This window comes from Sus scrofa, chromosome 15, assembly GCF_054392235.1.
Source record: "Sus scrofa isolate SSC_HxYL_T2T_F1_AM1 chromosome 15, Sscrofa_HxYL_maternal_Yorkshire_Landrace_v2.0, whole genome shotgun sequence".
Taxonomy (NCBI): domain Eukaryota; kingdom Metazoa; phylum Chordata; class Mammalia; order Artiodactyla; family Suidae; genus Sus; species Sus scrofa.
The window spans coordinates 45601335-45615658 of NC_139397.1; the positions used below are offsets into that span (position 1 = coordinate 45601335).

The 14324-nt window shown below is 49.7% G+C and overlaps 1 protein-coding gene across 4 annotated transcripts; it reads right to left on the minus strand.

Moving 5' to 3' along the window:
* Positions 1 to 976: 976 nt before the first annotated feature.
* Positions 977 to 13645, minus strand: TMEM177 (transmembrane protein 177). Of its 4 annotated transcripts, none has more exons than XR_014829666.1 (3): positions 13584 to 13645; positions 10017 to 11454; positions 977 to 2694 (listed from the first exon to the last, which is right to left on the minus strand). XR_014829666.1 is itself a non-coding variant. In XM_003133310.7 (2 exons), exon 2 carries the CDS (start codon positions 11430 to 11432, stop codon positions 10497 to 10499), a length of 936 nt encoding a protein of 311 aa, XP_003133358.2. In that variant the 5' UTR covers positions 11433 to 11454; positions 13584 to 13645; the 3' UTR covers positions 9436 to 10496. The 4 variants fall into 4 exon arrangements, 2 of the variants coding, with proteins under 2 accessions (XP_003133358.2, XP_084855776.1); XR_014829667.1 differs by having other exon boundaries at positions 977 to 2697; XM_003133310.7 differs by lacking the exon at positions 977 to 2694 and having other exon boundaries at positions 9436 to 11454.
* Positions 13646 to 14324: the final 679 nt, after the last annotated feature.

Here is a 14324-nt window from a genome sequence, read left to right on the forward strand (position 1 = left end):
TCAGCTCCCACTGAGGGTTTCACCCACAGCGTCCCCTCTTCTGGGAAGTCCTTTCAGGCCACCTTCCATCCCAGGCTGAGTTAGGTGCCTCCCCTGTGCTTCCACATGGATCTGGCCCTCACACCTCCACTGCACTCATGTCACTGCGCTGTCACTGAAGGTTTATTTCTGTAGGTCTGCAATCTCCACATGGGCAGGATATGTCCCCAGGGCCTTACCCAGCACCTGATTGAGGGAGCAACTGTTAGTTCAGATCCTCTGGGAGATGACACAGGGGCAGGATTACCTAAGTAAGAGGTGTGCTGGGAGAAATGCCTGTGAGGACAAAGGGGGCAGGAACAGAAGAATGTGGGGAGAATCTTCAAACCACAATTCGGGTCTCATACCTGTGAAGGGTGGGGGATGAGGTGAGGAAGGAGGCCTGTCGAAGTGTCTCAGATCTCAGAGCAGTTCTGAGAAAGATCTGTCCCTGGCCATTGGGGTGTCCTTAAGCCACAGCCCCCCACTAGAGGAGTCCCACTGCTTAGCAGAATGGGCCTGTGTGAGTCCTGCCACCATGATCAATCCCTGCCTGAAAGCATCCTGAGAGAGGCGTGGCTTCAGTGTAAGCATGGTGGTGGATCTAGAGAAACAACAGCTGGGACTGTCAGTCAATCCTGCTCCCATAGCAGATCTGAGCAGCACATTTTCTGATCGCCACGGTAACTGACAGGCAGAAGGTTGGCCACACCCCAAGGATATAGGGCCAAAAGCAATGATGCCAGGATCTGTCACCTTGATGCAGGGACCTCTCTGAGTAAGTCTTCATACGTATCTATGTTAATATACATGTATAGTGTTAAGTCCTTATATATATTGAGTGGATGAAGTAATTAAAAATCCCACCACTACAGAATTACTTTCTGCAATGAGATTCTGAATTCAGAGATTTTGCAAATTTCTTTCAAGTTGTTACCATATTTACATTATTACAATCTTTGTGCATGTAGTACTTCATATTTTTTAATTTTATTTTTTCCATTATAGTTGGTTTAGAGTGTTGTCAATTTTCTATTGTACAGCAAAGTGACCCAGTATACATCAGGTATACATCAGGATCTCATTCCAAATGCAAAAGTTTGCATCTATTAACCCCAGAATTTTATTTTTTTATAATGATTTTTAATTTTTTTCCATTATAGCTGGTTTACAGTGTTCTGTCAATTTTCTACTGTACAGCAAGGTGACCCAGTCACACATACTTTTTTCTCACATTATCATGCTCCATCATAAGTGACCAGACATAGTTCCCAGTGCTACACAGCAGGATCTTATTGCTTATCCATTCCAAAGGCAATAGTTTGCATCTATTAACTCCAAATTCCCAGTCCATCCTACTCCCTCCCCTTCCCCCTTGGCAACCATAAGTCTTTTCTCCAAGTCCATGATGTTCTTTTCTGTGGAAAGGTTCTTTTGTACTGTTTATTAGATTCCAGATATAAGTGATATCATAAGGTATTTGTCTCTCTCTTTCTGCCTTCACTTGTATGAGAATCTCTAGTTCCATCCATGTTGTTCTTTTTGATGGCTGAGTAGTATTCCATTGTACCACATCTTCTTAATCCAATCATATGTTGATGGACATTTAGATTGTTTCCATGTCTTGGCTATTGTGAATAATGCTGCAATGAACATACAAGTACATGTATTTTTTCAAGGAAAGTTTTGTCCAGATGTCTGCCCACGAGTGGGATTACTGGGTCATATGGTAGTTCTCTATTTAGTTTTCTGAGGCACCCCCATACTGTTTTCCATTGTGGTTGTATCAGTTTATATTCCCACCAACAGAGTAGGAGGGTACCCTTTTCTCCACACCCTCTCCAGCATTTGCTATTTGTTGAATTGTTAATGGTGGCCATTCTGACAGGTGTGAGGTGGTACCTCATGGTAGTTTTGCTTTGCATTTCTCTAATAATTAGGATGTTGAGCATTTTTTCATGTGCCTGTTGGCCATCTGTACTTCATATTTTAAAAAAAATTTGATATTTAGAATATTTCTACATGTTTATACCAGTCTTCATAAGTATACTTTTTAGTGATTAAATAATACTCAACAAATGAATGTACCAAAATGTCCTAAATCACTGTTTTTCAACTTTTCCATTATCTCTTTTTCTGTTACTATAGGCAATGTGCTTATGTCCATCTTTGGGTGTATATGATTTAGTTTCTGCTGGATTATAGCTCTAGGATAGATTTCTAGGTTTGAAATGACTGAATCAAAAGATGCAGTTTTGTGACTGTGTCAAATTTTGCTAAATTTCTTTCTAATATTATGTCTATTCATAATGCGTATTAGTTATCTACTGTTGCATGAAAAGTTACCATAAAATGAAGTGACTTAATATAACCCACATTTATTATCTCACTGTTTCAGTGGGTGGGGATCCAGGCATGGCTTGAATGTGTCCTCTGCTTCAGGATGTCACAGGCTGCAATGGAGGTGTCGACAAAGGCTGGGGTCTCATCTGAAAGCTAGACTGAGAGAGGATTTTCTTCCAGGTTGTCAGGATTCAGTTCATGGTGGGTTGTTGGATGGAGGGCCTCTCTGCTTAGCTGGCTGTTGGTCAGAGGCCACCCTTAGCTCCTTGCCACATGGGCCTCCCCAATATGGTGACATACTTCATCAAAGCATGACTCCGAGAATATACCAGGCTGCTAGCAAGACAAAGGTCACAATTTTTGTAACATAATCACGGCTGCCTTATTCTGTTTTTATTTTTGGTTTTTGTTTTTTTATAGCCACACCTGTAGGATATGGAAGTTCCTGGTCTGCTTATTGAATCTGAGCCACAGCTGCAGCAATGCTGGACCCTTTAACTCACTGTGCTGGACAGAGGATTGAACCAGTGCCTCCGCAGCGACCTGAGCCTCTGCAGTTGGATTCTTAACCCTCTGTGGCACAAAGGAACAAGAATAAGAAGCTCCCTTATTCTTGTTTTGAACCAAGAGATACTGGAGAGAGGATGACGCAAGGCTAAGGACACCAGAGCAGGGATCACAGGGGCCACCTTGGAGGCTGCCTCCTACAAATGTCAAAAGGGCATACACTGATGCCAGTTTTACCTCGACCTCACCAACACAGAATGTTCTAGAACTTAAAAATGACTGGTATGGTAGGTGGAAAAACTGGTGTCCCGTTCTACTGCTGTCTCCCTTTGGGCCACCTGGGTCCCTTGCTCCCAAATGCTGCCAAGTGATCCCCCAAAAGTTGTCCACTGAGAGCAAAGTAAGGAACTGCTCACACCCCACCCCCACCCCTTGCACCCTGCGTGAGGCAGCAGAGTTCCTTGAGAGGGATGCAGCCTCAAGAAATGGATGGTGTTTGGGCAGCAACTCCCAGACCTGAACACCCTGGTACCACCTGGAAGCACCAACATTTAGGAGCCAGCCTTCTTTGAAGGCTTTCACTATAAACTCTCTCTGGAATTCACGTTTTGCAAATTTCATTGCCAAAACAATGCTGTATGATACACATTAATTCCCCATTTTACAGATAGGAAACGCAGCACCAGAGGTGGGAAATTACTTGTTCAAGGTCACTCCACTGAAGTGGCAGGTCCGGGGTTTGGAGCCACAGCAAGCTGCCCACTCTGTGTTCCCCCTCTGTCTCCTTAGGTCCCCTTGTCCTCAGCTGGGGCCTCCTAAGGCTTCCAAACACCCCACCCTTCTGCCCCACCCCCACTCAACACTAAATATGATAGAAGGGGGGGGGGTCCCTTTCTCTTAGTTAGCTGAAAGGGGTTCCAGAAGTTTCTGCTCAGTTTCCATTGTTTCCTAATAAAAAAGCTGAGCTGGAGAGTCACCTCTAACCAGCATGAGAAGAAAGCTCTGGGGGCCACAGTCCAAGTCTGCCCCCTGGAAGCCTCAGGATAAATAGGGTAGCATAAATTCAGGGTTTTGAGGATGGAATTGGGAGCTGGAGTGCCAGCTTCAAATCCTAGTTCTGCCACTTACAAAGCTTTATGATGTGGGACAAATTTCTTCACTTTTCTGTACTATTTGCTTGCCTTCAAAATCAAAATAACACAACCAGAGTTCCCACTGTGGTGCAATGGGATCAGTGGTGTCTTGCGAGCACTGGGACACAGGTTTGATCCCCAGTCTGGTACAGTGGGTTAAGGATCCAGCATTGCCAGAGCTTTGGCTTAGGTCACAACTGCAGCTCAGATCTGATCCCTGGCCCAGGAACTCCATATACCGTTGGATGGCCAAAAAAATAGAAAAAAAAAATCCAATATAACCAACTACATGTTCTAATTTGGGGATAAGTTTTTTTGGCCGTGACTGTGGACTGCAAAAATCCCCAGGCTAGGGATCAAACACATGCTGCAGCAGTGATGATGCTAGATCCTTAACCACCAGGCCACCAGGGAAATCCCCAGGGTTAAATTTTTAAACTACCTCTAAGAGCCTAGCAGTGTCTAGTGCCCAATAAAATCCCCATAATATTACTAGGAATGGAGTGGGCAGGTCTCACCAGGTGAGGACCTATGCCTCCATCTGGGACCCATCTCTAACAGGTGTACACGTGGGGAGCAGGATCCCATGGGTACGGGCTGAGCTCCAGGCATGGCTGTACAGAGCCCTGTGTTGCAGACACTGGCTGGTGGGGACAGAGAAGGTGGAGCCTGCTAAGGTTAGGGGTGTGCAGGGCCAGCACAGTGACCCTGGGACTCCCCTCCTTGTACTGGGTCTGGATGTAACTGTACGTGTGTGTTTTGGGGGACGTGAACTGAAGTTTGGCACCTCCCATCAGCCTCAATATGGATTAAGTCATGAGCCATGGCAGCTGTCGACGAGAAACACCTCCTGAGCAGAGCACAGGGTGAAAATCAGGAGTGAGACACTCTGTGCACTGAGAAAACTGGCAGAACAGGTCTTCAGACAGATATTTTGAGGAGACTTTAGGAGCCCAATCCTTGCATCTCCTCGTATCTAGACAAACACTAAAATCCTTCATGGTGATGTCTGCTCCTCATGACTAGCAGTAACCTTCACGAGACCAGCAGCAAGTTTTGTAAAATGGCTGCATGCATCTCTCTCCTCACCTTTTAACAAACACTGATATTATTTCCCCCTGGCTCTTCGGGGCTGTATTTCAGAGCTATCTAAATACTTCAGCCAGGGCTTAGTTAAGTCAAAACAAAGGATGCCACAGTCATCTTCAAATGCAGCCACCTCCAAGGGTGAACAGTGAGTCCTGAAGCAACTCAGGAAGGAAACAAAGAATACCTGCCACCTAGCAGCCATCAGATTGCAGCTATTCCTAACTGTGAGCCCTAAGGAAACCCAGGCTGTGAACACTCAGGATGCTGGCCCTGATAGTGGATGTGCATATCAAAGGAAGGATTTCAGCAAGCCCAGGCCTCTTTGGTTCTTGCTACCTGTGCTTTGTTGGAAAAACCCCTATATATCTTAGCTCCCCCCCTTGCCTCCTTGGAGCGGTTTCTCAGGGCTATCTGAGATGCCGCCTCCCGGGCTTAAGTCCTAACTTTGCCTCAAATAAAATCTAACTCTCAACTTTCAGGTTGTGCTTTTTTCCCCCCAGGTCGACAGGGGGTGGGGGTGTATTGGCGCATTGACACAGCTCTGAGAACCATGGGCATGTGGGGGACATGACTCAATAGAACAAGTTCTCTAGGGACCCCAGGGCAGAGCACTGATGATGGAGGCAGGTGGCTGGCACCTGAGAGAGAAAGATGCAGGACAACGTTTATAGGCTAACTTCCTGCCACCTGGCCCATCTGCCAAGCCCTAGAACATGGTTTTTAACCTTTCTGGGATCAACCCCTGCAAGAGCACAAAATGTCACAAAATTTGGGGGGTCATCTTCCCCTAAAGCCTCGGGGTCCCTGGTGCCCTAACAAATAATCTGTGCTCTAGAGGAAGTCACCCCCAATTGTCCTGGTTTCCCCAGTGAAGCTGGCAATCATGGAAGACTGAGGCCAAGCCAGGCCTTTGGACAGTCCCAATGTGGGAAGGTAGGACAGGGTCACAGGCGATTGACAATGGCCTTGCCCAGCGCAGCCAGCCAGCAGGACTGTAATTGTTCAGACTCTAAGGAGCTGGGCCTATGTCTGTCGGAGCATAAGGGCGTTGCTCATTTATTCATGAATGTGGAGAGCCTCAGTCCAGAGCTGTGAACAGGACACACAACCCTGTCCTTGCAGACAGTACATTTTGGTAGAGGGGAGGCTAAATCATGGTCCCTAAAATGCTTAATTACGGTTGGCAGCAGAGGCTAGGAAGAGGTACAAGGCATGATGGGGCGGGTTCCTGGAGTCAGTCCCTGAGGATCCCCGCAGGAGGAGCCCTAAGAACCAAGCAGAGGGCAGGCCGGGAGAGCACCCCAGACTGAGCTAGAGGTGGACGGGTCCCTGGGCTGGGAACAGCTGGGACTTGCCAGGCTGAGTAAACTGGGTCTTGTTTCTTTTTGACACATCAAGGAGAAAGTTAGGAGTTCCCGTCGTGGCGCAGGAACCATGAGGAACCATGAGGTTCCGACTAGGAACCATGAGGTTGCGGGTTTGGTCCCTGCCCTTGCTCAGTGGGTTAACGATCTGGTGTTGCTGTGAGCTGTGGTATAGGTCGCAGACATGGCTCGGATCCCGCATTGCTGTGGCTCTGGCGTAGACTGATGGCTACAGCTCCTATTTGACCCCTAGCCTGGGAACCTCCATATGCTGCGGGAGCGGCCCAAAGAAATAGCAAAAAGACAAAAAAAAAAAAAAAGGAGAAAGTTAATGACAAGAGCTGAGCTCTGCTGGAATAGAAAGAGAAGATGACCTCTTCAATCACACCTGGGGTCAAGGAGACCTCCCCAATTACACATGCGCAGTAAGACTCCTAGGGGTCATAAAGGGAGGGGGCTTCAGGCCATAATAAGTATTGATACGTTCCCGGCACCCTTTGCTCTGGAATCCATCTTTGCCAAAAGATGCACACGCATATGGGGAAGGTCCTGGGTCCCTCAGGTGTGAGAAATAAAGCAAGATAATTGGCCAAAGGTAAACAAAGACCCAGAAGAACTGTGCTACGTGAGTTAAATCCCCTCTCTGGTGGCTCCTCACTCAGGGGGACACCAGCACCCGCACTCTTTAAGGTGTGTATTAGTTCTTTGCTTCTGACTTAAATAAACTACTTCTCTGTGTGCTCTCCCACATGCTGTACTGTGACTCAAACAAACTTTATACCTGTTTTCAATCTTTGCCTCCTTGAAACATTTTTTTTTTTTCTTTTTAGGGCCACATCTGCAGCATATGGAGGCTCCCAGGCTAGGGGTCTAATTGGAGCTGTAGCCATCAGTCTACGCCAGAGCCACAGCAACGCGGGATCCGAGCCATGTCTGTGACCTACACCACAGCTCACAGCAACACCGGATCCTTAACCCACTGAGGGAGGCCAGGGATCAAACCCGCAACCTCATGGTTCCTAGTCAGATTCCTTCTCACTGCACCCCGAAAGGAACTCCTCCTTCTTGCTCTCAACAGGGAGCAAGAATCAGGGAAATTCTGCTTCTAGCCTCTAGCTGGTCTAGCAGCTAGGATTCCTGGTTTTCACCCAACCTGCCCAGGTTCAATTCCTGAGCAGAGAATTAGATTTTGATTTAAACCATCACTCACTGCTGCCTCTCCAAGACCAAGATGAAGGCCTGTGTGGGCAGGTGGGGAGGCAGGGAGGCAGCCAAGGAGGTCAGACTCCACAAAGCATGGGTCACAGGGTGGTCACAGAGCCAGCAGACCCAGGCTTGAAGATGCAGTTTTGGCCAAAAGCAAAGGGATGCCTGCAAAGGGTTTTAAGCAGGAGAGAACTGAACCAGACCTGCACTTCCAATAGTTTCCCTAAGAGAGGTGGGGAGAATGGCCAGGAAGCCCAAGTGAGGAACAGCCTGGGGCCAAGGGGGTGGGTGTAGATGGAGCTGAAAGACTATGGGCAGCATCAGCCCACTGTCGACAACCCAGCAGGAAAGCAGGCCACCCCTGCCAGCTCTCTCCATTCATGATCTTCTGCAGGGACAGTGGGCCACAGATGAGTGGGCCTTCCAGGACAGCTCTGTGCCTTCCCTGGGTGTGGCCTAAACCCTCTGTCCCCAGTTACACTGGCACTAGGTCTGAATCCTTCAACTCTTCCAGAGAAAACATAATCACCAGCAAAGAAGAATACAAGAATGGCCTGAAAAGATGCTCAGCATGGCTATTAGAGAAACACAAATCAAAACTATGAGGAGTTCCCATTGTGGCCCAGTGGGTTAAGGACCTGGCACTGTCTCTATGAGGATATACGTTCGATCCCTGGCCTTGCTCAGTGTGTTAAGGATCCAGGGTAGGTTGCAGATATGGCTCAGATCTGGTGCTGCTGTGACTGTGGTGGGGGTTGCAGCTGCAGCTCCAATTCAACCCCTGACCCAGGAATTTCCATATGCTGTAGGTATGGCATAAAAAGGAGAAAAAAAAAAAAACCCAAAAAGTACAAAGAGATGCCACCTCACATGGGTCAAAATGGCCATCATCAAAATGTCTACAAATAAGAAATGCTGGAGAGTGGAGAAAAAGGAAGCCTCCTATACTGTTGGTTGGAATGTAAACTGGGGCAGCCACTATGGAGAACAGTATGGAGGTTCCTCAAAAAACTAAAAATGCAGTTGTCATATGATCCAGCAATCCCACTCCTAGGCATATACCCAGACAAAACTTTCATTTAAAAAGATATATGCACCCCTATATTCATAGCAGCACTATTCACAGTAGCCAAGACATGGAAACAACCTAAATGCGCATCAACAGAGGAGTGGATCAATAAGATGTGATACCTGTACACAATGCAATACTACTTGGTCATAAAAAGAATGAAATAATGCTATTTGCAGCAACTTGGAGGGACCTAGAGAATATCATACTAAGCAAAGTAAGTCAGAAAGAGAAAGACAAGTATCACATGATTTCACTTATATGTGGAATCTAAAACATGGTCCAGGAGTTCCCATTATGGCTCAGCGGGTTAAGAACTCAACAAGCATCCATGAGGATGTGGGTTTGATCCCTGGCCTCACTCAGTGGGTTCAGGATCTGGCGCTGCCACAAGCTGTAGGTTACAGACATGGCTCGGATTGGGCATTGCTGTGGCTGAGGAATAGACCAGAGGCTGAAGCTCCGATTTGACCTCTAGCCTTGGAACTTCCATATGTTGCACATGCAGCCCTAAAAAAAAAAAAAAAAAAAATGTAAAATATGGTACAAATGAACCTATCTACCAAACAGAAAAACTCACAGACATGGAGAACAGGTTCGTGGTTGCCAAAGGGGAAGGAGCGTGGGGGAGGGAAGGATTGGGAGTTGGAGATTGGCAGATACAAACCATAATATAATGGAATGGATAAAGAACAAGATCCTACTGTATAGCACAGGAAACTATATTTAATACCCTGTGATAAACCATAATAGAAAAGAATATGGAAAAAATGTATACATGTACAACCAAATCACTCTGCTGTACAGCAATTAACACAATATTGTAAATCAACTGTACTTCAATAAAATAAAGAAAAAAAAAAAAAAAGAATGCAGGGATGGCCAAGCAAGCCTGGTTTGCTCATCACAAGGCTCCTCACTTTCCCAGCCAGTGCCCTCTAGCCAAGGATCATAAGTGGGGTCTGCTCTATACACCGCAGGGCTCCAGGTTGGGTAAGGCTGCAGCCTCCCCTGGGTCCTGCCCAAGTGGACACCAGGTCTGGCCCACTGCCTACCTCCACCCCACTGTTCTCCCTGCTGCTGTGAGCCAAGCTCACCCCATCTCCATCTCTCCTCACTGGCCCCCCTGCTCTCCAAGCATCATCAGCCACACTTTTGCAGGCCTCACTAGGTTCCGGCAACATCCTCTCACCCAGGGGTTCTCCTGGGACCCCATCAAGCCTGGCTGGTCCCCTGGCCCTCTCCCTGTGTCACCCCTCAGCTCTCAGGCCCACACCAGCTTCTCACCTTGGCCTCTCAGAGGTTTTAATCTCTACCACAGTAAGAGGAGATTGCCATCAGACCACCAGGCAAATGATGGGGTGATTCCTCGCTGTAAGAAAGAGCTGGCTTCACCTCTCGCAGGAGGATGTGGCCTGACCTCCACAGCCCTCTGGATTCCAAGAGCCAGAAAGAAGGATCTCCCATGGCACCCCCTCTCCCAGGACCTTGCGTTCATGATCTCATGCAACCCCACAACACCATCAGGAGTTCGCATCACTCCCAATTCACAGTAGAGGAAACCAAGGCTCAGATTCATAAAGGGATGGGCCCAAGGTCATGGAGATCATAGGTGGTGGACTGGGGTAGAGTCTGGACTGTTTAACTCCAAAGCCTGTGAATTTTCTGATCCCGGGCTCTGGGCGCAGAGGCTCCAAGGGCGCCCCCCCAAGAGTCCATGGTGGGAAGGCACTGGCTGGAGCTGGACCAGTCCTGGGGAGGAGGCCCTCAGGAGCTGCTGGAGCTGTGCGCTGCCCTCCACAGCTGCAGTACCAAGTCCCGGCGGGTTGTGTAGGGCAAGTGTTTGATGCGGAACCAGTGTCTGGGCACGACGTTCCCGCTGGGTGTATACAGCTGCTCCCCAGGCCGGCCCAGGAGGCTGCGCAGGGCCAGGTTGCAGGATAGAACCTTCTCGTAGAACTCCACTCCGCCCCAGGCATAGGCCACAGACAGGGAGGCTGTCCGCCGGTCCAGCCAGGCTTCCAGGGCATGGGTAAGAGAGTCCGTGCAGAAGGCATAGGCCACAAAGCCGGCCACCGCTGCCAGCAAGTTGAAGGCAGCCCGTAAGTTCAAGGGGCCTCCGTAGAGCCCCAGGGCATGCTTGGCAACCACGCTCAGTGCCCAGGTGCCCGCCAGGCAGGCGGGGGCGGGCAGGGCCTGCAGGGCAGCTGCACTGCTCTCCAGGTACACCACCTCCCTGGCCAAGGCGAACTTCTGGGCATCGCGGGACAAGGTCAGGGCATCTCTGAGCCTGGCACCCGCTGGGCTCTGCCAGTCCACTCGCTGCCCATGGACCACCACAGGCTCATCGGCCTTGGTTACCGGGCCACCTAGGAAGCTGGCGGGGATGCCTACCACAGCCCCGGCGTGGAGTCTCGGGAAGCCGGCGCTCACGGGCTGGAAGGTGAAGGTGGTAAAGGCCTCGAAGTGGTGGCCTGAGGGAACACCAATGTCCTGCAGCACCTCCTGGAAGAGGCCCTGCAGCTCTGGGGAGAGGGGGGCCGGCCGGCCCTGAGGCCAGTACTGGTACAGCCACTGGACCACAGGATCTGGGAAGAGGTGGTACGAGATCTGCGCCCCAAACAGACCCGCACAGGAACCCACCAACAGGCCTGTCCGGTGTCTCTGCACAAATGCAGTGGCCCGCCACAGGGGACCCGCCATGAGGGCTGCCACCACGGTAAACCTGGGCCAAGAGAAAGAGAAGTCAGCTCTCAGCATTGCCCAGGGCCATACCCGCTTTCACTGAGGCAACACAGCACAGGAGGCTCAAGCTCTGCCTCCAAATCATTTTCCCCACCTGCCAAAGGGGCAGGTGACAGAGGCCAACCACATGGGTGTCTGTGCAGAGTCAATGAACACACATAAAATGATCTGACAAGAAGCAGACACCCCTTGTGGAAATGGGTGTGATGATTCCTTTTATTTTTAATTTTTTTTGGCTGCACCTGTGACATATGGACGTTTCCAGGCCAAGGACAGAATGTGAGCTGCAGTTGTGACTTACCCCACAACTGCAGCAACTCTGGATCCTTAACCCACTACACTCCTGTGGGAACTCCCAATGATTCCTTTTATTCCTGGGCACAGCACCAAGTACTGTGCACTCTTTAAGAACAGCACTAAGTATTGTGCACTAAGCACTCCCTCACTCCACTATTCATTCCATACTGAATATGATCACTAATTTATACATGAAATATTCATGTTCCACTTATTCAGTACTCACTATATGCTAGACATAGTTCTGAGAGCTTTACCTAAAATATTTAACAACTGAATCCTTATAACTCTGCGACCTCATTATTACTATCATCCCCTTCCCACTTTTTTTTTGCTTTTTAGGGCCGCACCTGTGGCATAGAGATGTTCCCAGGCTAGGGTTGAATTGGAGCTGCAGCTGCTGGCCATGCCAGATCCAAGATAAGCCTACGACTTACACCACAGTTCATGGCAAGGCCGGATCCTTTAACCCACTGAGTGAGGCTAGGGATGGAACCCTCATCCTCATGGATACTAGTCAGGTTCTTAATGGCTGAAGCACAATGGGAACTCACTATTGTCCCTATTTTAAAGCAGTGAAAACTGAAACACAGAGAAGCTAAGTAAACTGGTCAAAACCCCATAAGTGCTATGGTCAGAACTGTGTCCCTCCAAATTCTGATGTTGAAGTCTCAGCTCCCAGGACCTCAGAATGTGACTGGACTTAGAGATAGGTAATTCAGTTAAAACAACACCCTTAGGATAGGCCCCAACCCAGGATAACTGGTGTCCTTATGAGAATGGGAGATTAGGACACAGACACAGAGGACTGACCATGAGGACACGAGTAGGAAAGAGACCATTTTATAAGCTGAGGGGAGAGGCCTCAGAAAAATCTAGCCCTGCTGAGACCTTGATCTTGGACCTCAAGCCACCAGAACTGTGAAAAAACGCATTTCTGCCACCCAGTTCTTGTCACTGCAGGTTGAGCAGACTACCACAGGCCCAGGATTTGAACACAGGTGTCCTGAGCAAGTTTTTCATTACTGAACATTTTTGATGCTAAATTAAAGACATGCAAGAACTCCCGCTGTGGCACAAAGGGAATTGGCAGTGTCTTGGGAGTTGCTGGGACACAGGTTCAATCCCTGGCCTGGCACAGTGGGTTGGGGATCCAGCCTTGCTGCAGTTGCAGATTACATAGCAACTATGGCTCTGATCTCATCCCTGGCCTGGGATCTCCATATGCTGTGGGTGGCCCAAAATGACCAAAAAAAAAAACCACCCAGAAAACCTTTCATCATAAACCAACTTCAATCATTATCAACTCAAGGCCAGTCTTGGTTCATCTCTACTCCCATCCATACTCCCCTCCACCTGGTTTATTTTGAAACACATTCAGGGCATCTTATTACTTCATCTGAAAGTATTTCCGTAAAAATTCACAATGATTTAACTTCGGATGAAGCTTACCGTCTGCCTGTCTCTGAAAAGTGTTCACTTAGCAAATAAACTGCTGCAAACAAGAAGGCAGCATACTCCTGAACCACTTGGCTTTTTTGCTACTGAAGAAACCCAGACCAGGAAAAGAAATGTCCTGGCAAAAGTCTCATTGCCTCCAGGACCACCAGCGCCAAGGCCGCGCGCTCCAGGGCCATCCTAGGAGGCTGTGCGTCGCTTCCCGCAGGTGGCTGGGCGAGGGACTGCAGGATTCATGCTTCCACCCCCGGCCCCCAGGTTAAAGCCCGAAACTAGAACCCCCTGCTGAGGACGCCTACGGATGGGTCTCGCCCCCGGGTCCGCAAATCTGCCCGCCCATCCCCGCAGACTCACCTTCTCTGCCGCAGCCGCCAGGGTCACCGAACACGTGCGCGGGGCGGGGCCAGGCGCAAAGCACGCCGGCCGACTCTGGGGGCGGGGACAGGGGCGGGCCCCGGGGCGGGGCTACAGGGTGGGGCTGCGGCGCAAAGCACACTCTGGGGACCGAGGCACAGGGGTAGCACGCGCGGTGGCCAGGGGGGAGCCCCGGGAGGAGCCCACCGGCTGCTGAGGCTCTCGCCGGGGCTCCTCCCAGAGGGAGCACCTTAGGGCGGGTCTAAGACCTGCGACCTCCTAGCCGCAGGCTACCGCTTCCTTTCCACTCAAAAGCGGCCTGCACCTTCCTGTTTAGCCCTGGAGGAATCAGCGGCTCCGCGTGGCTCAGGAGGTGGCCAGGGTAGAGCCCACATTGGAGCCCACGCCGCTTGTTACCTCCCCCCGTTTCCTTCCTGTCTGGAACGTCTCTGTTGGCAGTGGGGAAGGAGGACGCTCTGAACTGCGTTTTAATTGCCCCCCAACCTCCTCCCAAGTGATCCGCACCGTGCAGTTTATGGAGCAGCCTCACTAACACAGCAGCTGTGTGAGGGAGTCAGGGGTCAGCTTGCCTGTGCACTGCCCCCAGCTTGCCACCTGTTGAAACTAAGGTTTTATTGGAGCACAGCCATGCCCATTCCTCTACAAGATGTTTCTGGCTGCTTTCCGCTAGAAGGGCATAGTTGAGTAGGGGGCACAGAGGCAGTCTGGCCCAGAGAGCCT